Raw genomic sequence first — 24708 nt, 5'->3', positions numbered from 1 at the left:
GGTCATAAGATGAAAGTATATAGCATTCCAGGCCTTCCTAAAGAAGGAAGAAAGATCTCAGATACACAACCTAAACTTACACCTTAAGGAGCTGGAAAACGAACAGCAAATAGAAACCAAAACCAGCAGAAAACAGGAAATAATAAAGATTACAAAAGAAATTAATGCTATCGAAACAAAACAAAAAAAAAAAAACAGTAGACCAAATCAATGAAACCGGAAGCAGGTTCTTTGAAAGAATGAACAAAATTGATAAACCACTAGCCAGTTTGATCCAAAAGAAAAAGGAAAGGATGCAAATAAGTAAAATCAAGAATGACAGAGGAAAGATCACAACCAACACAACAGAAATAAAAACAATAGTAAGAGAATATTATGATCAATTATATGCCAATAAAATGGGCAATCTGGAAGAAATGGGAAAATTCCTAGAAACATATACACTACCAAACTGAAACAGGAAGAAATATAAAAATTTGAACAGACCAATAACCAGTAAGGAAATAGTATTAGTAATCAAAAATCTGTCAAAAACAAGAGTCCAGGGCCAGATGGCTTTCCAGGGGATTCTACCAAACATTTAAGGAAAAGTTAACACCTATTGTCTTGAAGATGTTCCAAAATATAGAAATGGAAGGAAAACTTCCAAACTCTTTCTGAAGCCAGAGTTACCTTGATTCCAAGAGCAAACAGACACCACACTACAAAGGAGAACTATAGACCAATTTCCCTGATGAACATGGATGCAAAAATCCTCAACAAGATATTAGCCTACCAGATCCTACAATACATTAAAAAAATTATTCACCACGACCAAGTGGGATTTATACCTGGGATGCAGGGCTGGTTCAATATCTGCAAAGCAATTAACGTGATTCATCACATCAATAAAAGAAAGGACAAGAACCATATGACCCTCTCCATAGATGCAGAAAGCATTCGACAAAATACGGCATCCTTTCTTGATAAGAACCCTCAAGAAAGTACGGATAGAAGGAGCACACCTCGAGATCATAAAAGCCATATATGAATGACCCAACACTAATATCATCCTCAATGGGGAAAAAGTGAGAGCTTCAATGTGCTTAGTGTTACTACAATAGTGAAGAACTAAGGTTTCTCTGCACAGAATTCTGGGGCCAAAATTCCTTTTTCTGGTGCTAAGGACATTTCTCCCCTCCTGGTACAAAAAGGGTGTATTTCACATAGGAGATTTATATTCTGTTTAGGGAACAAAGGATGTTCAGTGCGTCTCTGCACTGGCTGTTTCTCAAGCATGTTTCATTCCAGCGGCATATTTGGGGTGGCACATTCTGCTCCCCTCCACCATGTAATGCTGGAGTAGAGACACTGGAATAAATGTCCTGTGAGTCTTGACAGGAACCTCCCTGCAGGGCCAGGCCTAGACTGCAGGGAGCTTTCAATACTACCCAGCACCAGGCTGCTACCCCAGGTGAGTAGGTTCACAAGCGGTGAGGAAGGCTTTCCTGTCAGAAGCCAGTGTTTCCTTTTCCAGAAAGCAATCTAAAATATGAGCAGGATGATGGATGCTAAAGGGTGTTTAAATATCCTGTTCCATCAGAGCATTTAATGAACTTAGGCAGTGAGAAGACACTTGAAGACGCTGCTAGTCCAGGGCTTTTACATATCTTCATCTAAGAGATGGAAGCCAGGATGCATTTATTACCCGATTTTGTGGAGCAGTTTGGAGACACGCTTCTCCAGGAATAAGACGTTCAGATATCAGAGCCAACAACAGGTTCAGGTGGTCTCTGCCTCATTCAATACTGCTCCACAATGGGGAGAATTTTCTGTAAGGTCTTATCACTCAGTGGCAGGAGCTCAGTCTGCACACAGTTCAGGAACCTGGCCAAGGACCCATGTCCTCAAACAAGGATTAGACTGGTGCTCTCTGAGTCCCAATGTACACGGTCTCTGGGACCGTCTCCAGATGGTTCTGGTCCTGTGTATGAAATACTCTGTCTCATGGCTATGCAAATAGTCCTCAGAGCACTAGGTTAAGTATGGGTGTGTCTGTGCCCTGAGAGCATCACCGTACAACGCCATCCTCTACCGGAGACCCTGAGACACATCCCCTCACAATGGACTGGAGCTGGAGAATCCTCTACCTGGTGGCAGTGGCGACAGGTAAGGGTCAGCCAAGTCCCTGGACACAGGAGAGGACCAGGACCAGTCAACATTGATTTCATCCACTCTTGTCCCCTCTCTACAGGTGTGCACTCCCAGGTTTTGCTGGTGCAGTCTGGGGCTGAAGTGAGGAAGCCTGGGGCATCAGTGAAGATCTTCTGCAAAGCATCTGGATACAGCTTCACTGATTACTATATGCACTGGGTGCGACAGGCTCCTGCACAAGGGCTTGAGTGGATGGGAAGCATTGACCCTGAAGATGATTCTACAAGCTATGCACAAAAGTTCCAGAGCGGACTCACTCTGACAGCAGACACATCCACAAACACAGCCTACATGGAGCTAAGCAGTCAGAGGTCTGCAGACACAGCCATGTATTACTGTGCAAGGACACAGTGAGGGGTTGTCAGTGTGAGCCCAGACACAAACCGCCCTGTAGAAGAAGATCAGGACCGCCAGGGGGTGCACACTATGCACCATTCTGTTTGTGTTCCCAGGAGCAGGTGCAGGTAGGGGTTGTTGGAAGGTTTTGTGCCATGGCCTGGGGCTTCCTCTCCATACAGCAGTTTCCCCCAGGAAGCCTCTCTGGACACATGATTCTGTGCTTACCTACTCGGGTCTGGTTTACAAAGTTTGTTTTACCAGGAACACTATACTTACATGAACAAGAGATAGAGTCTCTTACAATTGCTTAACCTTGTACTAAATATCGATGGTTTACATGTAGCCTGATGCACATCAACTGAACATTTACAGGAGTCCCAGGTGCGCTCACTTTGCATCTAGGCCCACAGGATCCCATAGTTCCTCGTTATCCTCACCCTGCTCTTGTCCTAGTCAAACACCATGACACTTCATTCATGTCACTTTGCTTCTCAGAACTTTATATGTGTTACAGTTTTCTTCAAATACTTGAAACTACAAGAGAAAAAGCATCTACATGTATTAGTCAGGATAATCCTGAGGAACAGAACACAAAGCACATTGGCTTACATGACTAAATAGGAAGAGAAGTCCCATGATATACTATCACATGCTGGATACCCAGTAAAGTCAAAGGTGTAATTCTCATCTGATTCCAAACTAGTGTCAAGTCTGATAATGTGGGGACCTGATGGTTTAACTTTCACTCCAAGGGCAAGAGGAAGCCAATGTTACAGCTCAAGCAGGCACACAAGAAGTAAAAATGAGAGAATTTGCTTCACTTTTATTTTTATTCTATTCATAACCGTAATGGATTGGGTGATGCCCACTTACCAAGACACCAAAACGCAAGAACACAGTGCACACAGCACTCACCGCAAACCCTTCCTGAAGCGCCAGTCTCCGTACAGCATATGAACTCTTCTTAATGTAGCCATGACTCTCAGAAGCAGAAAACATAACAGGTTTTCTAAAACACAGAAGAACACAGAGACCTAGACAATATGAGAATATGGAGGAATTCATCCCCAAAGAGAGAACAAGAAAGGATCATATCCAGGGATCTAATCAAAACAGATATAAGGAATAGGCCTAAAACAGAACTGAAAACAACAATAGTAAGGATAATGGATGGGCTTGAGAACAGCATAGAAGACATCAAGATATGCATATATGCATACCACAGAGATAAAAGACATAAAAACTGGTCAACGGTGAAATTTAAAAATTCTATGAAAGAGACATGATGCTTACGGCACATAATAATGGGTGGAAGCAGCAGAGGGATGACTAAGTGATATAGAAGATAAAATTATGGAAAATGAGGAATCAGAAAAGAGAGGGTAAACTAACTTCTTGGGTTATGGATGTAGACTTAGAGAACTCAGCCACTCTGTACAGTGTAGTAAAATTCCTTTCATAGGAGTCCCAAAAGAAGAGAGGGAAAAAGGGACAGAAGGTTTATCTGTGCAAATTGTAGCTGAAAGTTGCCCTAACCCAAGGAAGGAAATGAACATCCAAATCCAGAAGGCACAGAGAACTCCTATCAAAATCAACAAAAGTAGGCCATTACCAAGAGAAATCATAGAAAATTGACATAATAGAGAGATAAAGGAAAAATCCTAAAAGCAGCAAGAGAAAAGAAGTCCCTAAGAAGGGAAGGCAAATAAGGTTAGTTCCATTCACAGAAAATTACCAAGAGAGAAGGGAGTGTCATCATACATTCAATGTGCTGAATGGGAAAAAAATGGGCAGGGAAGAATACTTTATCCAGGAAGTTTGTCATTGAGAAGAAGGAGAGATAAAGAGCTTCCCAGACAAACAAAATCTAAAGGAGTCTCTGACCCCTAACCCAACCCTGCAAGAAATACTAAAGGGGACTCTTTGAGTGGGAAAGAAAGACCAAAAGCAACAAACATTAGAAAGGAATAGTATAAATCTCCAGAAAAAAAATTACTTTACAGAAACATTGTGATAACACAATTACACTAATATCATATCTTTCAGTAATCACTGTGAATGTAAATGAACTAAAAAGTCCAGTCAAAAGGCACAGAGTATCAGAATGGATTAAAAAAACAAGAACCATGTATATTCTGCCTATAAAAGACTCCTTTGAGACCTAGAGATACCTGTTGATTGAAAGTGAGGGGTTGCAGAACAATTTATCATGCTACTGGACAAAAAAAGAAAGCTGTAGTACCATATTCATGTCAGGCAACCTGGATTTAAAATACAAAGACTGCAAAAAGAGATGAAGAAGGGCATTATATCATAAAGTGGTCTATCCAACAAGAAGCACTAACAAGTGTAAATATTTATGACCACAAATTGGGGCACTGAAATATGTAAAGCAATTAATGACATAAAACAAAACTCATTGATAATAATACACTAGTAGTAGGGGACTTTCACTTGTAAGTAGGGGACACCCCACTTACAACAATGAACAGATAGTGTAAGAAGAAAATCAAGAAGGAAACAATGGCTTTGAATGACACAGGTGCAGATGGACTTAACAGATATATTCAAAACATTCCATCTTAAAGCAGCAGAATACATTCTTGTCGAGTGCACATGGAACATTCTCCAGAATAGATCACACACTGGGTCATAAATCAGCCCCTACAAGTACAAAAAGATTGAGACTATGGCATGCATATTTTCAGATCAGAACACTATGAAACTTGGAGTCAACCACAAGGAAAAATTTGGAAACACCACTAATAGTTGGAGTAAAAGACCATTGCACTGAAGAATAAAGCGGTTGACCAGGAAATTAAAGAAGAAATAAAAATACATGGAAGCAAATGAAAATGTTAGCGTTGACGGTCCAAATCCTGTGGGATGCAGCAAAAGCAGGTTTAAGATGGAAGTAGATAGCAGTCCAGGCCTAACACGATAAAAATAAAATTTTAAACACACAACCACTTTACACCTAAAGAAGCTAGAAAAGGAAGAGCAAATGAAGCCTAAAGTCAGACGAGGAGGGTAAACAATCATAGAGTACCTATAAATGGCATAGAAAGAAACAAAAACAGTAGAACAGATCAACAAAACTTTTAGGTTGCTTTCTGAAAGAATGAATAAAATTGAACTTCCTGGACCAGATTATTCAAACAGAAAAGAAAAAGGACCCAAAGAGACAAAATCATGAATTTCATGGGACAGATCACAACCAACACCAGAAATATAATCAATTATAAGAGAATATTATGAAAAACTATATACCAACCAATTAGGCCATCTGGAAGAAATGAATAAATTCCCAGAAACATGTAAACTACCAAAATTTCAACAGGAAGAATTAGAAAAGGAGAATTACAGACCAATTGCCCAGGTGAACATGGATGCAAAAATTATCAACAACATACTTACAAATTGAATCCAACAGTACATTAAAAGAATCATTTACCAGGATGAAGTCGGATTTATTCCTGGGGTGCAAGGATGGATCAATATTAACAATCAGTCAAAGTTATACACCATATCAATAATAGGAGAAGACCCAAATGATCCTTTCAATAAATGCAGAGAAGCATTTGATAAACTACACTATCTTTTCTTGATAAAAACCATCAAGCAAGTAAAGATAGATGGAAAATTCTTCAACGACATAAAGGCCATATACAAAACACGCACTGTTAACATCATCCTCAATGGGGAAACACTGAGTGCTCTCCACATATGGTCAGGAACATGACAGGGATATCCACTGTCACTAATTTTGTTCAACGTAGTAATAGAAGGCTTAGCCTCTGCAATAAAGCAAGGAAAAGGAATAAAACGCATAGACATTTGAAAGGAATAAGTCAAGCGTTCACTCGTTGCAGATTACATGATACTCTATGTGGAAAATCCAAAAGATTCCACCAAAAGACTTCTAGGACGAGACAAAACTCAGAAAAGTTGTAGGATACAAAGACAACATCAAGTTATTGGCACTATATACATACACCAAAAATGAAGCAGAAAAGAGAGACATTAAGGAATCAGACCCATTGACAATTGCACCAAAAATCATAACATACCTAGGAATAAACCTAACCAAAGATGTTAGAGATCTGTATGCTAAAAACTATAGAAAGCATATGAAGCAAATTACACAAGACACAAAGGAAGAGCATTCCATGGTCATGGATTGGGAAACAAATATTGTTCAAATATCAATACTACCCAAAGCAATCTACACATTCAATGTGATCCTTACCAAAATAACACCAACATTCTTCACAGAAAAAGAACAAAGAATTTTAAAATTTGTATAAAACCAGAAAACACCGAATAGGCAGAGCAATGTTGAAAAAGAAATCCAAACCTGGAGGGATCACAATTCTAGACTTCAAGCTGTATTACGAAGCTGTAATCATCAAGATAGTATGGTACTGGCACAAAAATAGACACATACATGAATGGGACAGAATAGAGAACCAGATGTGCTGAACAGTCTGTTCAGCAAATGGTGCTGGGAAAACTGGATAGTAACATGCAGAAGAATGAATCTGGCACACTTTCCTACAGCAAACACAAAAATATATTCAAAATGGATGAAAAACCTAAATGTAAGACCAAAAAGCATCGACATCTATAAGAGAAAACAGGCAGAAACCTCTTTGACCTCGACCTCGGCAACTTCTTAATAGACACGCCTCTAGAGGCAAGGAAAACAAAAGCAAAAAATGAACTATTGGGACCTCATCAAGAGAAAAAGCTTCTGCACAGTGGAGGAAACAGTCAACAACACTAAGTGGCAACTGACAGAGGAGTGAAGATATTTGAAAATGACATACATGGTAAGAGTTAGTATCCAAAATCTATAAGAACTTAACAAACACAGAAGAACAAATAAATATCCAGTGAATGGTCAAAAGACATGAGCAGACACTTTTCCAAAGAAAACATCTGGATGGCTGAGAGACACATGAAAAGATGCTCAACATCACTCATCATTGGGGAAATACAATTCAAAATCATGATAAGATACCACCTCACACCTGTCAGAATGGCTAAAATGAACAATTCAGGAAACAACAGATATGGGCAAGGATGTGGAGACAGAGGAACCTTCCTATACTCTTGGTGGGAATGCAAAGTGGTGTGACCACACTGGAGAAGAGTTTAAAAAGTTAAAATAGAATTACCTTATGTCCCACCAATTTCTCTACAAGGTATTTACACAAAGGACACAAAAATTCTGATTCAAATAGCTAAACGGGTGATGGAGATTATGTAGGTCACTTGTGATGCGCACTGGGTGTTAATGTATGTGATGAATCACTAAATTTTATTCCCAAAACTAAAACTACACTACATGTTAACTAACAAAGATGTAAATAAATAAAATCTTCATATATTAAAAAACAGGGGGAAAAAAGGAAGGGGACAAAAGTTGTTACAAATGGTCATAACCAATGGGATCTAGGGCAGTGAGTCTAACAACTTGCATTTACCCATTTTATCCCTAACTGGTAGTGGACATTAATTAACAAACATACTCAGGATTCCCAATGTTGGTGCCACGTGAGTGGGAATTCAAACCCCAGCTGCCCTTCCCTGCTTCTCTGTGACCACATCTCATGGGCAGTCTGTCTAGACAGCTAGCATCTATGTACTGCCTGTGCATAGACGTCCTTGCTCCTGGACCAGGCTCATTCACCCAGGTCTGCTGGGTACTCAGAAAGCACAGACTAGTGTCACCCGGCATTCCTTGTACTTCCCATTCCTCACTAGGGAACAAGCTCAGCCTTGAGGATGCATGGTTACCATGTGCTGTTCCACTGGTCTACACCACCTGACACCACCCATGTATTCCAGTACTTGCTTCTGAAGGGAATCTCCAAACAGATGACAATTTCACTAGTGATTTACACCAAAAAATAATTGGATCCAAGTGAGGGCACAATATTGGATTTTAGATGCATGTTAAGGGGAACTTTGCTTTCATTCTTAGAAGACAGAGAAGAGGTTTATACCAGAGATAAGGTCACAAGGATGGATCCTCCCAGAACCAGCAGTGGACCATCGCCTTACTGAGAGAGGGTACATTTCACATACAATAGAAGCTGTGAATGTATAACATCTGGAGGGAGTGACCTCAGAGGGTGGGGGGCCACAGGGTGGCCAGAACATCTCTTTACCCTCAGGTGAGGGACCTCCCGAGTCATGTCACTTGTCCACAATACGGTCAGCTTTGGGGGTGGCTATGGTTCTGGTCTTACATCCCAGAGCCCAGTTTGTAGGGCTGCCCCCGACCTCCACTGGCTAGTGTCCAACATCGTCCCATCAAGGCTGCAGAAAACAGGATGCATGTCATCCCCAGAAGTCCTCTCTCAATGGCAATGACACCTTTATGTGTCTTTTCTTGTTGTTATCTGTCTTTCTTCATGTTTCTTTCCTTACCGTTTCTCTTCACCTCAGAGCATTTGGGGGACATCCATGCATATCCACCTGGGTTCAGTTAGACACTCAGATCCAGAGGGAGACTTGAACTTCATGCAAGAAAGTGTCTGTGCCTGGTGATGAGGGGTTTCATCCCACAATTCTCAAGGTATTCCCTCCCACAGATGTGCTGTCTTCAGGACCTACTCATCTTTAGTTCCGAGACGGACATTTGGTGACTGCCCATCTGTGTCCTGAACTCCATCCCCAGACTCATACACATGGCAGTAATATCAATGTGTCAAAATTAATCTCATGTGACAAGTCCCTTTGGCCACATAAGTTATTCTACACAGGTTCAAGAATGACATAGATGACCACAGTCCACACTGATGTCAGGGAAAGTTCACCTCCCTCCCACATGACACTCACATTACCACACCCCCAAATCCTGCAACATGTCAAATCATTACATATTAAGTCAAGTCCAAAACGTACCTAAATTTCACTACCTCTAAAACCCCAAATCTAACCATGTAGCTTGGGTAGGGTGAGACTGTGGTACCTTCCATCCTGGGGTGAAACTCTCTCCATCAGCCGACCTGCATTTCTAGAAAACCATTTTTGTTTTCTGAATGCTTCTGCATGGTAACCATAACATAACAGGTATTGACATTCCTATCCCAGAAGAAATACAGTGTAATTTAGAAGTGCATCACCAACAAGAAACAATTTGATTATCAATCTGGGGAAACCCGTTACGTTCAAAGACAGAATGCTCTGAATCTCAGACTCCAACGTGTCCCTGGGATTGACACTTCCTTTTTTCTTAAAGGTGGTGCATGTTTGAAGCTGAGCACATTTATCCCAGTTTCATGAAAGTAGAATTTCTGAGCCCAAAAATCTTTCTTTTCCTTCTCTCGATTATCAAATGAAAAGTTCTTCTGACTCTTGCCAGCTGATAAGGATAACTATTCAAGATTGTTGCTCACCAATGATTGAAGGAAATATAACTGTATATTTATAGGCAAGAAGCAGAGTGAAGGGTTCAAAGATGGAAAATATGTAGGAGGAGTCATCCTGTGAACAGCAGGGTCTGCAGTGCTCATGATGCAAGGGTCTCACCCTTGCCTGTTGCATAAACGGGGAGGGGAATAAAGGAGTCACTGTATCTCTGCAGGGGTCTGTGAAACAACAGGAGCACGGGGACCACAAGGGGGCAATCGCAGCTGAATGGGAGTCTACATATCTGTATGGTATAAGATAAGGACCAAATGTCATTATTTTACTCACTGGAATTCAAAACCATTTGTGAAAGAGGCCATTTTTTCCCTAATTTTAATTCTATGAAATCTCATGGAGGATATGCTGACTGCATCCAGACACATTTCATCCTGGTCTCTGTAACCTGCTCCACTGGTCTGTGTGTCTGACTGTATGCCAGTAGCACAGTGTTATAGACAATGTACCTCTGCAATATACTTAGAAAGAAGGACGTGTGCTGTCTCCAGGTTTGTTCTTCTTTCTCAGGATTGTTTTCTCACTTCCGTGTGCTTTGTGGTACCATATAAATAAGAATTTCCCAGATACATTCATTGGCATTTTTATTAACTCAACTAACATTAGAAATTATTAGAACAGATAAAAGGAATAAGGAGTGTAATAATACAAAAAATTAACAAATCGAAATTGATATCTGGAAAGCTAAATGCAATTGAAAAAGCATCTCTACTAGGAAATAAGTAAAACTCAAACAGATACAACCAGAATTAAGGAGGGGACATAACTGATACCAAAGAAGTGAAGAACAATAACAGAAAAGGCCTAGATAATTATAGACCCATTATTAGATAACTAAGGGGCAACTAGGCAGTTTCTAGAGTTATACAATCCACAAGACTGTACATGAAGAAATAGAAAATTAACAGAATTAAAGCAAGTAAGATTGAATCTATAATCTAATCATATCCCGCCCCTAAAGAAAAAAATTCAGCTTGGTAACAGAGGACTTTATCTATGAATTGTATCAAAATATAAAGGATATTTAATGCCAATACCTCTCAGACTCTTACCAAAAACTGAAAAGAAAGGAATAGGCCCCAACTCATCTACAAGACCAACCTTACTATGATGTGAAATCAAAAGACACCTTAAGAAGAGAAACTAAAGGCCAGTATCTCAGATGGACATACATACAAAATTCCTAGCATAGTAAATGCAACAGCACAATGAAAGGGTCATATGTGACAATGCAGTCACATCTATTGATCACCTAGATCATCATCTATTGATACATATAAAACTAGAAAAAATTCAACAAATTGTCATTATTAAAAAATCTCAGCAACTGAGGGAAAGAAAGAAATTACCTCCACAAAATTGTGGCCGTAGATGAAAAGCCCACACCTGACAGCATATTTAACAGTGAAAAACTGACGCTTTTCCTGTCATATTAGGAGCCGGGCAAGGATTCTCATTCCCTACATAGGTATTCCGCATGGTAACATGAAGACCAGTAAAATATGGCACCCAATGTATGTCATCTTGTCACATGGCTTATTTGGAGGAAAGTCACTTGAGTAACAGCTAGTCTAAGGAAACTGTGACCCTCCTTTGTCCCCTTGAGAGAAGGAAATAAATCTCTCCTGGGAAACTTCCTTTCCCTCTACCAGAACGGAAGAACCATCCTTACACCAGAAATGGGAACTTTAGCACCAAGAAGGCTGTGCAAACAAGCCTTGTTAATTCCTCACTAATTGACTTGCCCAAATCCAAATCTCTGTCTTGTTAACTCTTCACAAATCCATTGTTTTTTATTCTAAAAGGCACAAGTGCCACGTACTTTCTTCATTCTCTGGGTATCATATTATTAGGAAGCTTGTGCACATGCAAAATGAAATTTATTGTCTTCTGTAGATCTGTCTTATGTCAGTTGAATCCTTAGACCAGACAAAGAACACAGAAGCAAAGAAGGAAAAACCTTTCTGGTCCTACAAGTTGAAGATGTACCCATAAAAGTTAGGTAAGAAAATGAAATAAAGACATGCAAATCAGTAAGAAGAAAATTATTTGTTTGAGAATCACATGAACTTATAGTGAAATCTTAGAAACTCCATAAAAAAAGTATTAGAACTAATAAACTCAGGAAAAGTTCAGGGTACAAATCAACATACAAAAATATGTTGTATTTCCACACACCTAAAACATAGTATAATGAAAAAAATAACAAAATCACACAATTGAAAATGGCACAAAATGGAGCATCTGTGTGGCTCAATCCGTTAAGGGCCTACTGTTGATTTTGGCTCAGGTCATGATCTCATGGTTCCTGAGTTTAATTCTAAGGCAGGGTCTGCAATGATTGTGCAGAGCCTGCTTGGGATTCTCTGTCCCCTTCTCTCTCTCTGATCTCTCTCTCCTTCCCTCTATCTGTCACACAAAAATAAACACACATTAAAATATATGGCACAAAATAAAGTATTTAGGATTAAATTTCACTAAAAAGTAAAATAGCATACCAAACATGATGTGCTGGGAGAAAGACATGTAAAATGGCAAACACAGATGAAAAGATCACTGTGTTCACAGATTAGAATTATTTATACTGTCACAGTCCCTTCTGCAAGAAGTGATCTAGAAGTGCCTCTCAAACACTGGTTTTAAATTTGAAACAAATCTAAGTCTGGAGCCTGATATATAGTCAGAGGATATGCAAATAGGGCCCTCCCTGTGCTGATTAAACCAGTCCAGCTCCAACCCTGCAGCTGGGAGAGGAGCCCCAGCCCCGGGAGTCCCAGGTGTTCCCATTCTGTGATCAGCACAGAACACACACACCTCACCATGGAGTTTGTGCTGGGCTGGGTTTTCCTGGTTGCTCTTTTAAAAGGTAATTCACGGTGAATGGGAGACACTGAGTATGTGAGTGGATATGAGTGAGAAAGAGTGGATGTGTGACAGTTTCCTGACCAAGATGTCTTGTGTCTGCAGGTGTCCTGTGTGACGAGCAGCTGGAGGAGTCTGGAGGAGACCTGGTGAAGCCGGGGGGGGTCCCTGAGACTCACCTGTGTGGCCTCTGGATTCACCTTCAGGAGATATGGAATGAGCTGGGTCCGCCAGGCTCCAGGGAAGGGGCTGCAGTGGGTCGCAGGAATTAGTGGTAGTGGAGGTAGCACAGGCTACGCAGACTCCGTGAAGGGCCGATTCACCATCTCCATAGACAACGCCAAGAACACGCTGTATCTGCAGATGAACAGCCTCAAGACCGAGGACACGGCCACATATTACTGTGCGAGAGACACAGTGAGGAGACCTCACTGGGAGCCCAGACACAAACCTCCCTGCAGGGGGGATCAGCACCACCAGGGGGCGCACACTATGCACAATTTTGCTTTGTGTTCCCAGGAGCAGGTGCAGTGGAGGATACAGGCAGGTTTCCTGTCAGGGTCTGGGGTTTCCTCTCAACACAGCAGTTCCTGGACACAGGATTCTGTGCGTACCTATTAACTTTCTGAATTAGCAACTGTGTTGTCATAGGAAAACTGCACTAACACCACAAAGACACAGTTGTTTGCATTGCTTACTCCTGTCCCTCAACATGAGTGAATTACAGATTTCCTGAGGCACAACAGCTGAACCTTAAAGCAGTCCTAGATGCACTCCCTGTGCAGTCAGGACCACAGGATCCCACAGCTCCCCATTATCTTCACCCATCGCTTGTCCCAATCAAACAACGTGACTCTTCCCTCCTGGCATTTGCTACTCAGGACATTCAATGAGCTACAGCTTTATTCAATTCCTCTAAACAAGAGATGAATCATCTCCATGTATTAGTCAGGATTCCCTTGAGCAACAGAATCCAAAGCACATTGGTTTCCATGACAAAATATGTTGAGAAGTCCCATGATCTACTGTCACAAGTTGGGGACCCAGGAAAACCAATGGTGTAATTCTCGCCTGATTATGAAATACTCTAGTCTCAGAACCTGCAGAGCTGATGATGTAGCTCTCAGAACAAGGGAAAGAGGAGACCAATGTCCAGTTCAAACAAGCACATGGGAAGTAAAAATGAGGGAATTCTTCCTCCCTCTGCGACGGGTTCTACTCAGAACTATAATGGAATGGGTGATGCCTAGGCAGAAAGAAAACATGGATGGAAATGCCAATCTCTTCTGGAAATATATATCGGACATCCTCAGAAGGAGTGGTTAATCTGGGCACCCATGACACAGTCAAGATTAAAATAAGGTAATCATGAAGTCAACCTCCTGTAAATGTGGAGTTCAAAGACTAAAGATTTAGAAGTCCATGCTCTCACGGGGGTGGAGCCTGGTGGGCATGGCAGTGCTCCTGTGAAGAAGGAGAGCAGAGACCAATGGGGGGGGGCACTACGATCTGAGGGTCCCCTGGCTGGCATAGAGAGAGACAGTCCCTTCTTGGAGTGCATTTGGGAGAGGGGGCATTGCCTCTCATGGGACACGAGAGCTGACAGGCACCATTGCACTGCCCTGGTCATTACCATTGGAGCCTCTGCTAAGAGCACCTAACTGGACGCTGCCTTCTTGATGTTCTTTACCATGAACTCCAAGCCCCTAATGTTCATGCAACTGCCCTTCTGGGATAACCAGCTCCAGCCACAGCACAGAAAAACCCTCTCCCAGAGGATCGGTGGGGTCCCTCTAATATTGAGTTCATACAGTTTGGACTTTTGAAACCCAGCTAGAGCTCCTGATATAAAATATAAGAGCTCTGTGCCACCAGGTGGGCCAATGGCTTGGACACAGACAGGGTGAAGGCAGGGTTCTGACTGGGACCAACGAGTACAGATTTTTCTCTCTGTGGGAGGGCTTCCTGAACAGGGGCGGCTGGGAACTCCAACTGCAGGGACTAGAGGGGTTGCTGATGCCAATATTTCCTCCCGCCAATCAGCATGGACAGAGTTCAGTGAGCAGCACAGCACCCCCCAGTAGAAGCTGAGCCACTGACACCAAGACCACCCCCCTTGTCTTACTCAGATGCTTCCTTACTAGGAAAAGACTGCCTAGAACCCAGACCAGCGCCACGCCCCTCCCTCCAAAGACCACCATATACCCCCACAGGCACCAAGTCTACTGACCATATAGTGAGGCAAAGCTTCACTTCTAGGGGAGATAGGAATTAGCCTCTTTTAACAGTCAGAACAAACTCACTTAGTTAAAACACAACACTGGACAAAGTTGAAAAACTCCCTACTGGAGGCAAGGAGAAACCTGCAGAGGACTGACTTGAGGGACACAGCAGCCAATACATGACAGCACAGTGCACACAGCACATGCAAGAAATGCTTCCAGAATATCAGGTCCTCAACAGTATGTAAACACTTCTCATGAAGACACTACTCTAGAAACAGAAAACATAACAGGATTTTCTGGAAAACTTAAGAAAGCAGAGACAGACATACAGACTGATGGAGGAATGCATTCCAAAAGAATAAACGATAAAAGGTCATTGTAAGGGATATAATTAAAACACATATAACAAATATGCCTCAAACAGAATTTTTAAAAACTATAATAAGTAAAAAGAATTTTTAAAAACTATCATAAGGACACTAGCTGTGCTTCAAGAAAGCAAACAAGACAGGAGGATACCCTGTCTACATATAGAAAAGACCTAAAAACTTGTCAGTCTGAAACGTTACAAATGCTATAAACGGAATGTGAAACTGATGGTATATAATGACCTCAGGTGGAAAGAAGCAGATGAGTAAGTGACATAGAAGATAAAATTATGGGGGAAATGAAGCAGCAAAGAAGAGGAAAACTAAATATTGCATCTCAAACGTATACTTCGGGAACTCAGCAACTCCAAAAAGTGAAATAAAATTCTTTTCAAAGGAGTCCCCGAGAAATTGTGGTTTATATACACAAAGGAGTACTACGTGGCAATGAGAAAGAATGAAATATGGCCCTTTGTAGCAACATGGATGGAACTGGAGAGTGTTATGCTAAGTGAAATAAGCCATACAGAAAAAGACAGATACCATATGTTTCACTCTTATGTGGATCCTGAAAAACTTAACAGAAACCCATGGGGGAGGGGAAGGAAAAAAAAGGAGGTGAGAGTGGGAGAGAGCCAAAGTGTAAGAGACTCTTAAAAACAGAACACACTGAGGGTTGATGGGGGGTGGGAGGGAGGGGAGGGTGGGTGATGGGTATTGAGGAGGGCACCTTTTGGGATGAGCACTGGGTGTTGTATAGAAACCAATTTGACAATAAACTTCATATAGTGAAAAAAAAAGGAGTCCCTGAGCAAAACGAGAGGAAGAAAAAAAAGGAAAAGTTTTATCTGAGTGCATTATAGTGGAAAATGTCCACAAACTGGGGAAAGAAACAGTCGTCCACATCTATGAGTCACAGAGAACTCCCATTAAAATAAAAAAAAAAGCGGGCAACAGAGAGACATATAACAGTAAAATTAACAAAATACACATAGAAAGAAAAACGCTAAAAGCAGCAAGTCAAAAGAAGTCGCTAACTAAAAAGGGAAGACATAAAAGATTATGGCAGATGTCTCCACAGAAACCTGCAGGCAAGAAAGGAGTGGCATGATATCCTCAACATGCCCAATTCAAAAATATGCAGCCAAGAATCCTTACCCATCAAGGCTGTCATTCAGATACAAGGAGAGAGAGAATTTCCCAAACAAAAACCAAAGGAGTTCGTGGCATCTAAACCAACCCTTTGAGAAATATTAAATGGGACTCTTTGAGTGGGTAAGGAAGACTAAAAGAAACAAAGACTAGAAATAAGCAGAGAAAATCTCCATAAATAGTGACTTGAGAGGTAACACAATGGCACTAAGTTTATATCTATCAATAACCACTGTGAATGTAAAAGGGCAACATGCTCCAATCAAAAGGCATAGGAAAACAGAATGGATAAAAAAATACAAGACCTTCTATACACTGCATACAATAGACTCATCTTCAACCCAAACACCTGTAGATTGAAAGTGAGGGGGGGGGATAGCAATTTATCATGCTAACGGACGTCGAAAGAAGGTTGTAGTACCATACACGTATGACACTAACTAGATTTTAACCAAAATCTGTTACAAGAGATGAGGAAGGCAGTATATCATCATAAACTGGTCTATCCAATGAGAAGATACAAAGCTTTAAATCTTTATATGCTAAAATTGTAACCACTGATATATATAAATCAGTTAATAAGAAACATAAAGAAACTAATTGATAATAATACAATAATAATAATAGAGAACTTTAACGCTCCACTTACAACAATGGACACATCATCTAAGCTGAAAATCAATAAGGAAACAATGGCTAAGGAAGACACACTGGACCAAATGGACTTAACAGATATATTCAGAACATTCCATTCTAAACAGCAGAATACACATTCCTTTTGAGTGCACATAGAACATTCCCCAGAACAGATCACATACTATGTCACAAATCAGCCCTCTACAAGTACAAAAAGATTGACATAATACCAAGCATATTTTCAGACCAGGACACTATGAAACTTGAAGTCAACCACAAGAAACCTTTGGCAACACCACTAATACATGAAGTTAAAGACACTGTAGTAAAGATTGTATGAGATTTTCAGGAAATTAAGGAAACAGTAAAAAATACATGGAAGCAAGTGAAAACGGAAACATGCCAGTGCCAAACCATCTGGATGCAGCAAAACTGGTTGGAAGAGGGAAATATATAGCAATACAGGCCAAACTCAAGAAAGAAGAAAAATCTCAAACACACAACCATGTTACACCTAAACAAGCTAGGAAATGAACAGAAAATGAACGCTGAAGCCAGCAGGAGAAGGTAAATAAAGAACACTAGACCAGAAATAAATGATAAAGAAACAAACAAAAACAGTAGAACAGATCAATGAAACTATAAGCGGGGTTTTGGAAGCATAACTAAAAATGATAAACCGAGGCCATACTTAGCAAAAACAAAAGAGAAAGGACGAAGTAAATTTTTTTAATATGAAATTTATTTTCAAATTTGTTTCCATACAACACCCAGTGCTCATCCCAACAGGTGCCCTCCTCAGTGGCCATCACCCAACCTCCCCTCGTCCCACCCCCCATATACCCTCATTTTGTTCTCAGTCTTGAGGAGTCTCTTCTGTTTTGGCTCCCTCCCTCTCCAACCATTATTTGCCTTCCCCACCCCCATGGTCGTCTGTTAAGTTTCTCAGGATCCACATAGAAGTGAAAACATATGTCCTTATCTGTATGACTTATTTCACTTAGCATAACACTGTCCAGTTCCATCCATGTTGCTACAAAAGGCCATATTTCAGTCTTTCTCATTGCCACGTAGTATTCCATTGTGTATATAAACCACAATTTCTTTATCCATTTGTCAGTTGATGGACATTTAGGCTCTTTCCATAATTTAGCTATTGTTGAGAGTGCTGCTATAAACGTTGGGGTACAAGTGCCCCTATGCATCAGCACTCCTGTAACCCTTGGGTAAATTCCTAGCAGTGCTACTGCTGGGTCATAGGGTAGGTCTATTTTTAATTTTTTGAGGAACCTCCACACTGTTTTCCAGAGCGGCTGCACCAGTTTGCATTCCCACCAACAGTGCAAGAGGGTTCCCGTTTCTCCACATCCTCTCCAGCATCTATAGTCTCCTGTTTTGTTCATTTTGACCACTTTGACTGGCATGAGGTGATATCTGAGTGTGGTTTTGATTTGTATTTCCCTGATGAGGAGCGACTTTGAGCATCTTTTCATGTGCCTGATGCCCATCTGGATGTCTTCTTTAGAGAAGTGTCTATTCATGTTTTCTGCCCATTTCTTCACTGGATTATTTGTTTTTCAGGTGGGGAGTTTGGTGAGCTCTTTATACATTTTGGATACTAGCCCTTTGTCCAATATGTCTCTTGCAAATATCTGTTCCCATTCCATTGGTTTCCTTTTAGTTTTGTTGACTGTTTACTTTGTGGTGCAGAAGCTTTTTATCTTCATGAGGTCCCAATAGTTCCTTTTTGCTTTTAATTCCCTTGCCTTTGGGGTTGGGTCAAGTAAGAAATTGCTGCAGCTGAGGTCAGAGTTTTTCCCTGCTTTCTCCTCTAGGAGAAAGTCTGAGTCTCCTGTCTCAGACTCAGGTTCTTTATCCATTGTTAGTTTGTTTTTGTGAATGGTGTAAGAAAGTGGTCTAGTTTCATCCTTATGCATGTTGCTGCTCAGTTCTCCCAGCATCATTTGTTAAAGAGACTCTTTTTGTTCCATTGGATATTGTATCCTGCTTTGTCAAAGATTAGTTCGCAGGTCTAGATTAGTTTTGTGGGTCTATCTTTGGGGTTTCTATTCTATTCCATTGGTCTATGTGTCTCTTTTTGTGCCAATACCATGCTGTCTTGATGATTATAGCTTTGTGGTAGAGGGTAAAGTCTGGGATTGTGATACCCGCTTTGGTATTCTTCTTCAAAATTACTTTGGCTATTCGGGGCCTTTCGTGGTTCCATACAAATTTTAGGATTGCTGGTTCTACCTTCGAGAAGAATGCTGGTGCGGTTTTGATTGGGATTGCATTGAATGTGTAGATACCTTTGGGTAGTATTGACATTTTAACAATATTCATTCTTCCAATCCATGAGCACGGAATGTTTTTCCATTTCTTTATATCTTCTTCAATTTCCTTCATAAACTTTCTATAGTTTTCAGCATACAGATCTTTTACATCTTTGGTTAGGTTTATTCCAAGGTATTTTATGATTCTTGGTGCAATTGTGAATGGGGTCAGTTTCTTTATTTGTCTTTCTGTTGCTTCATTATTAGTGTATAAGAATGCAACTGATTTCTGTACACTGATTTTGTATCCTGAGATTTTACTGAACTCATGTATCAGTTCTAGCAGACTTTTGGTGGAGTCATCAGGTTTTCCATATATAATATCATGTCATCTGCAAAATGCGAAACCTTAACTCCATCTTTGCCAATTTTGATGCCTTGATTTTCTTTTCTTGTCTAGTTGCTGATGCTAGAACTTCCAACACTATGTTAAACAACAGCAGTGAGAGTGGACATCCCTGTCGTGTTGCTGATCTCAGGGAGAAAGCTCTGTTTTTCCCCATTGAGGATGATATCAGCTGTGGGATTTTCATAAATGCCTTTTATGATGCTTAAGTAGGTTCCTCCTATCACGAGTGTCTTGAGGGTTTTTTTTTTAAGAAACGATGTTGAATTTTGTCAAATGCTCTTTCTACATCGATTGACAGGATCATATGGTTCTTATCTTTTCTTTTATTAATGTGATGTATCACATTGATTGATTTGCGAATGTTGAACCAGCGCTGCAGCCCAGTGATGAATCCCACTTGATCATGGTAAATAATTATTTTTATATGCTGTTGAATTCGATGTGCTGGTATCTTATTGAGAACTTTTGCATCCATATTCATCAGGGATATTGGCCTGTACTCTTTTTTTCCTGGGTCTCTGTCTGGTTTAGGAATCAAAGTAATGCTGATTTCATAGAATGAGTCTGGAAGTTTTCCTTCCCTTTCTATTTTTTGGAATAGATTGAGAAAGATAGGTATTATCTCTGCTTTAATGTCTGGTAGAATTCCCCTGGGAAGCCATCTGGTCCTGAACTCTTATTTGTGGGGAGATTTTTGATAACTGATTCAGTTTCTTCGCTGGTTTTGGGTCTGTTCAAGCTTTCTATTTTTTCCTGTTTGAGTTTTGGAAGTGTGTGGCTGCTTAGGAATTTGTCCATTTCTTCCAGGTTGTCCAGTTTGTTGGCATATAATTTTTCATAGTATTCCCTGATAATTGCTTGTGTTTCTGAGGGAGTGGTTGTAATAATTCCATTTTCATTCATGATTTTATCTATTTGGGTCATCTCCCTTTCTTTTAGAGAAGACTGGCTCCAGGTGTATCAATTTTGTTTATTTTTTCAAAAAAAAAAAAAACTCTTGGTTTCATTGATTAGCTCTACAGTTTTTTTAGATTCTGTATTGTTTATTTCTGCTCTGATCTTTATTATTTCTCTCCTTCTGCTGGGTTTGGGGTGTCTTTGCTGTTCTGCTTCTTTTCCTTTAGATGTGCTGTTAGATTTTGTATTTGGGATTTTTCTTGTTTCTTGAGATGGGCCTGGATTGCAATGTATTTTCCTCTCAGGACTGCCCTTGCTGCATCCCAAAGCGTTTGGTTTGTTGAATTTTCATTTTCATTTGTTTCCATATATTTTTAAATTTCTTCTCTAATTGCCTGGTTGATCCATTCATTCTTTAGTAGGGCGTTCTTTAACCTCCATGCTTTTGGAGGCTTTCCAGACTTTTTCTTGTGGTTGATTTCAAGTTTCATCACATTGTGGTCTGAAAGTATGCATGCTATGATCTCAATTCTTGTATACTTATGAAGGGCTCTTTTATGACCCAGTATATGATCTATCTTGGAGAAGGTTCCATGTGCACTCAAGAAGAAGGTATATTCCGTTGCTCTGGGGTGCAGAGTTCTACATATATCTGTCAAGTCCATCTGATCCAGTGTATCGTTCAGGGCCCTTGTTTCTTTATTGATCCTGTGTCTAGATCATCTGTGCTCTGTTGTAAGTGGAGTATTAAAGTCCACTGCAATTACCACATTCTTATCAATAAGGTTGCTTATGTTTGTGATTGTTTTATATATTGGGGGGCTCCCGTATTTGGTTCATAGACATTTATAATTGTTAGCTCTTCCTGATGGATAGACCCTGTAATTATTATATAATGCCCTTCTTCATCTCTTGTTACAGCCTTTAAAGTCTAGTTTGTCTGTTATAAGTATGGCTACTCCAGCTTTCTTTTGACTTCCAATAGCATGATAGTTGGTTCTCTATCCCTTCACTTTCAATCTGAAGGTATCCTCAGGTATAAAATGAGTCTGCTGTAGACAGCAAATAGATGGGTCTTGTTTTTTTATCCATTCTGATACCCTATGTCTTTTGGTTGGAGCATTTAGTCCATTTACATTCAGTGTTATTATAGAAAGATATAGGTTTAGAGTCATTGTGATATCTGTAGGTTTTATACTTGTAGTGATGTCTCTGGTACTTTGTCTCACATGATCCCCCCTAGGATCTCTTTAGAGCTGGTTTAGTGGTGATGAATTCCTTCAGTTTTTCTTTGTTTGGGAAGACCTCTTTCTCTTCTTCTATTCTACATGACAGACTTGCTGGATAAAGGATTCTCAGCTGCATTATTTTTCTGTTCATCACACTGAAGATTTCTTGCCATTCCTTTCTGGCCTGCCACGTTTCAGTAGAGAGATCCGTCACTAGTCTTTTGGTCTCCCTTTATATGTTAGAGCATGTTTATCTCTAGCTGCTTTCAGAATTCTCTCTTTCTCCTTGTATTTTGTCAGTTTCACTATGATATGTCATGAAGAAGATCGATTCAGGTTACATCTGAAGGGAGTTCCCTGTGCTTCTTGGATTTCAATGCCTTTTTCCTTCCCCACATAAAGGAAGTTCTCAGCTATAATTCCTTCAAGTATACCTTCAGCACCTTTGCCTATTCCTCCTCTAGAATCCCAATTATGCATATATTATTTCATTTAATTATGTCACATAGTTCTCTAAGTCTCCCCTCATACTCCTGGATTTTTTGATCTCTCTTTCTCAGCTTCTTCTTTGTCTATAATTTTATCTTCTAATTCACCTATTCTCTCTGCCTCTTCAATCTGAGCTGTGGTCGCCTCCATTTTGTTTTGCAGCTCATTTATAGCATTTTTAGCTCCTCCTGACTGTTTCTTAGTCCCTTGATCTCTGTATTAGTAGATTCTCTGCTGTCCTCTATACTTTTTTCAAGACCAGCGATTAATTTTATGACTATTATTTTAAATTCATTTTCTACTATACTGCTTAAATTGTTTTTGATCAGTTCATTAGTTGTCGCTATTTCCTGCAGTTTCTGATGGGTAGAATTCTTCCGATTCATCATTTTGGAGAGTCTCTGGTGTGGCGCGGAACTGCAGGGTTCTTCCCCTGTGCTGTCTGGAGTAACTTCCATTGGTGGGCGGGGCTGCAGTCAGACCGGATATCTGCCCCCAGCCCACCGCTGGGGCCACAGTCAGACTACTGTGTACCTTATCTTCCCCTTTCCCAGGGGCAGGACTCACTGTGGAGTGGTGTGGCCTCTGGGCTACTTGCACACTTCCAGGCTTGGGCGCTGCTTTGATGGGATCTGCCATATTAGCCTGGATGGATCCACAAGATGCACAGGGGCGGGAGGGGCAGGTTCAGCTCGCTTTTCCTTTGGTGGTCCACTTCAGGAGGAGCCCTGTGGCACTGGGAGGGAGGCAGACCCATTGGAGGGATGGATCCGCAGAAGCACAGCGTTGGGTATTTGTGCGGTGCAAGCAAGTTCGTGCCAGGAACTGGTTCCCTTTGGGATTTTGGCTGGGGGATGGGCAAGGGAAATGGCTCTTCCCTGTGCCTTTGTTCCCCGCCAAGCTGAGCTCTATCCTGTGGGGCTCAACAACTCTCTCTCCCATTGTCCTTTAGCCCTCCCGCTCTCTGAGCAGCGCAGTTGAATTATAACATTCCAGATGTTAATTCCCACTGGCTGTCAGAACACACTCCATCCAGCCCCTCTGCTTTTGCAAGCCAGATTCGGGGGCTCTGCCTTGCTGGGTGGGCTGGCTGCACCTCCACTGCCTTTTTCCCTCCACCCAGTCCATGTAGCGTGGACCGCCTCTCCAACCTTCCTATCCACTTCTGTGGGCCTCTCGTCTATGCTTGGCTCCAGAGAGTCCATTCTGCTAGTCTTCTGGTGGTTTCCTGGGTAAATTAGGCAGATGTGAGTGGAATCTAAGTGATCAGCAGGACCCAGTGAGCCCAACGTCCTCCTACACTGCCATCTTCCTCCAGGACTAAGTAAATATAATCACAAATTTGAGAGGAGAGATCACAACAACTAACACCAGAGAAATACAATTATAAAAAAATATTTTGGAATTTATATGCCAAAAAATTGGTCAATCTGAAAGACATGGATAAATTACCAGAATGATATAAACTAACTAAACTTAAATGTGAAGAAATAGGAAACCTGAACAGACTGAAAGGAGCAAATAAATTGAATCAGTAATCAAAAACCTACTGACACACAAAGTCGAGGGCTTCATGGCTTCACAGGTGAATTCTACCGGATAATTAGAGTGTAAATATTCTATTTAAGTAGAATAGAATATTCTAGTCTTCTCAAACTATTCCAAATAATAGAAACGGAAAGAAAACTTCCAAACTCATTCTATAAGGTCAGTATGACCATGGTTCCAAACCAGATTAAACCCCACTAAAAACGAGACTTACAGGCCGTTAGCCCTAATGAGCATGGATGCAACAATTCTCAAGAAAATACTTTCCAATCGAATCCAACAATACATTAAAATATCATTTACCATGATAGGGTTGGATTTACTCCTTGGCTGTAAGGGTGGTTCAATATTCACAAATAAATCACTGTAATACATCACAGTAATAAGAGAAAGGATAACAACTAGATGACCCTCTCAATCGAGGCAAAAATAATAATAACTTTTGACAAAGTAAAACATCCTTTCTTGATAAAAACCCTCAACAAGGGATAGAGGAAAAATACCTCGACACCATAAAGTCCATATATGAAAACCCCACAGCTAATATCCTCACTGGGAAAACAAATTTCCTCTAATGTCACGAACACAAGAATGCCCACTCTCATAATTCTACCTAACATATTCCTGGAAGCTTTATCCACACAAACAGAC

The 24708-nt window shown here is 40.7% G+C and overlaps 1 pseudogene and 1 gene segment (V, D, J or C); both read left to right on the top strand.

Annotated features, from left to right (window-relative positions):
- Positions 1-1933: 1933 nt before the first annotated feature.
- LOC102955965 lies at positions 1934-2644 on the top strand. The segment is given in 2 exon segments: positions 1934-2148; positions 2234-2644. Coding segments are annotated over 2 exon segments (360 nt in total).
- Positions 2645-12732: 10088 nt separating this feature from the next.
- LOC122239534 lies at positions 12733-13452 on the top strand (annotated as a pseudogene).
- Positions 13453-24708: the final 11256 nt, after the last annotated feature.

This window comes from Panthera tigris, chromosome B3 (assembly GCF_018350195.1).
Source record: "Panthera tigris isolate Pti1 chromosome B3, P.tigris_Pti1_mat1.1, whole genome shotgun sequence".
Classification (NCBI taxonomy): domain Eukaryota; kingdom Metazoa; phylum Chordata; class Mammalia; order Carnivora; family Felidae; genus Panthera; species Panthera tigris.
This window is presented reverse-complemented; position numbering and strand designations above follow the sequence as displayed.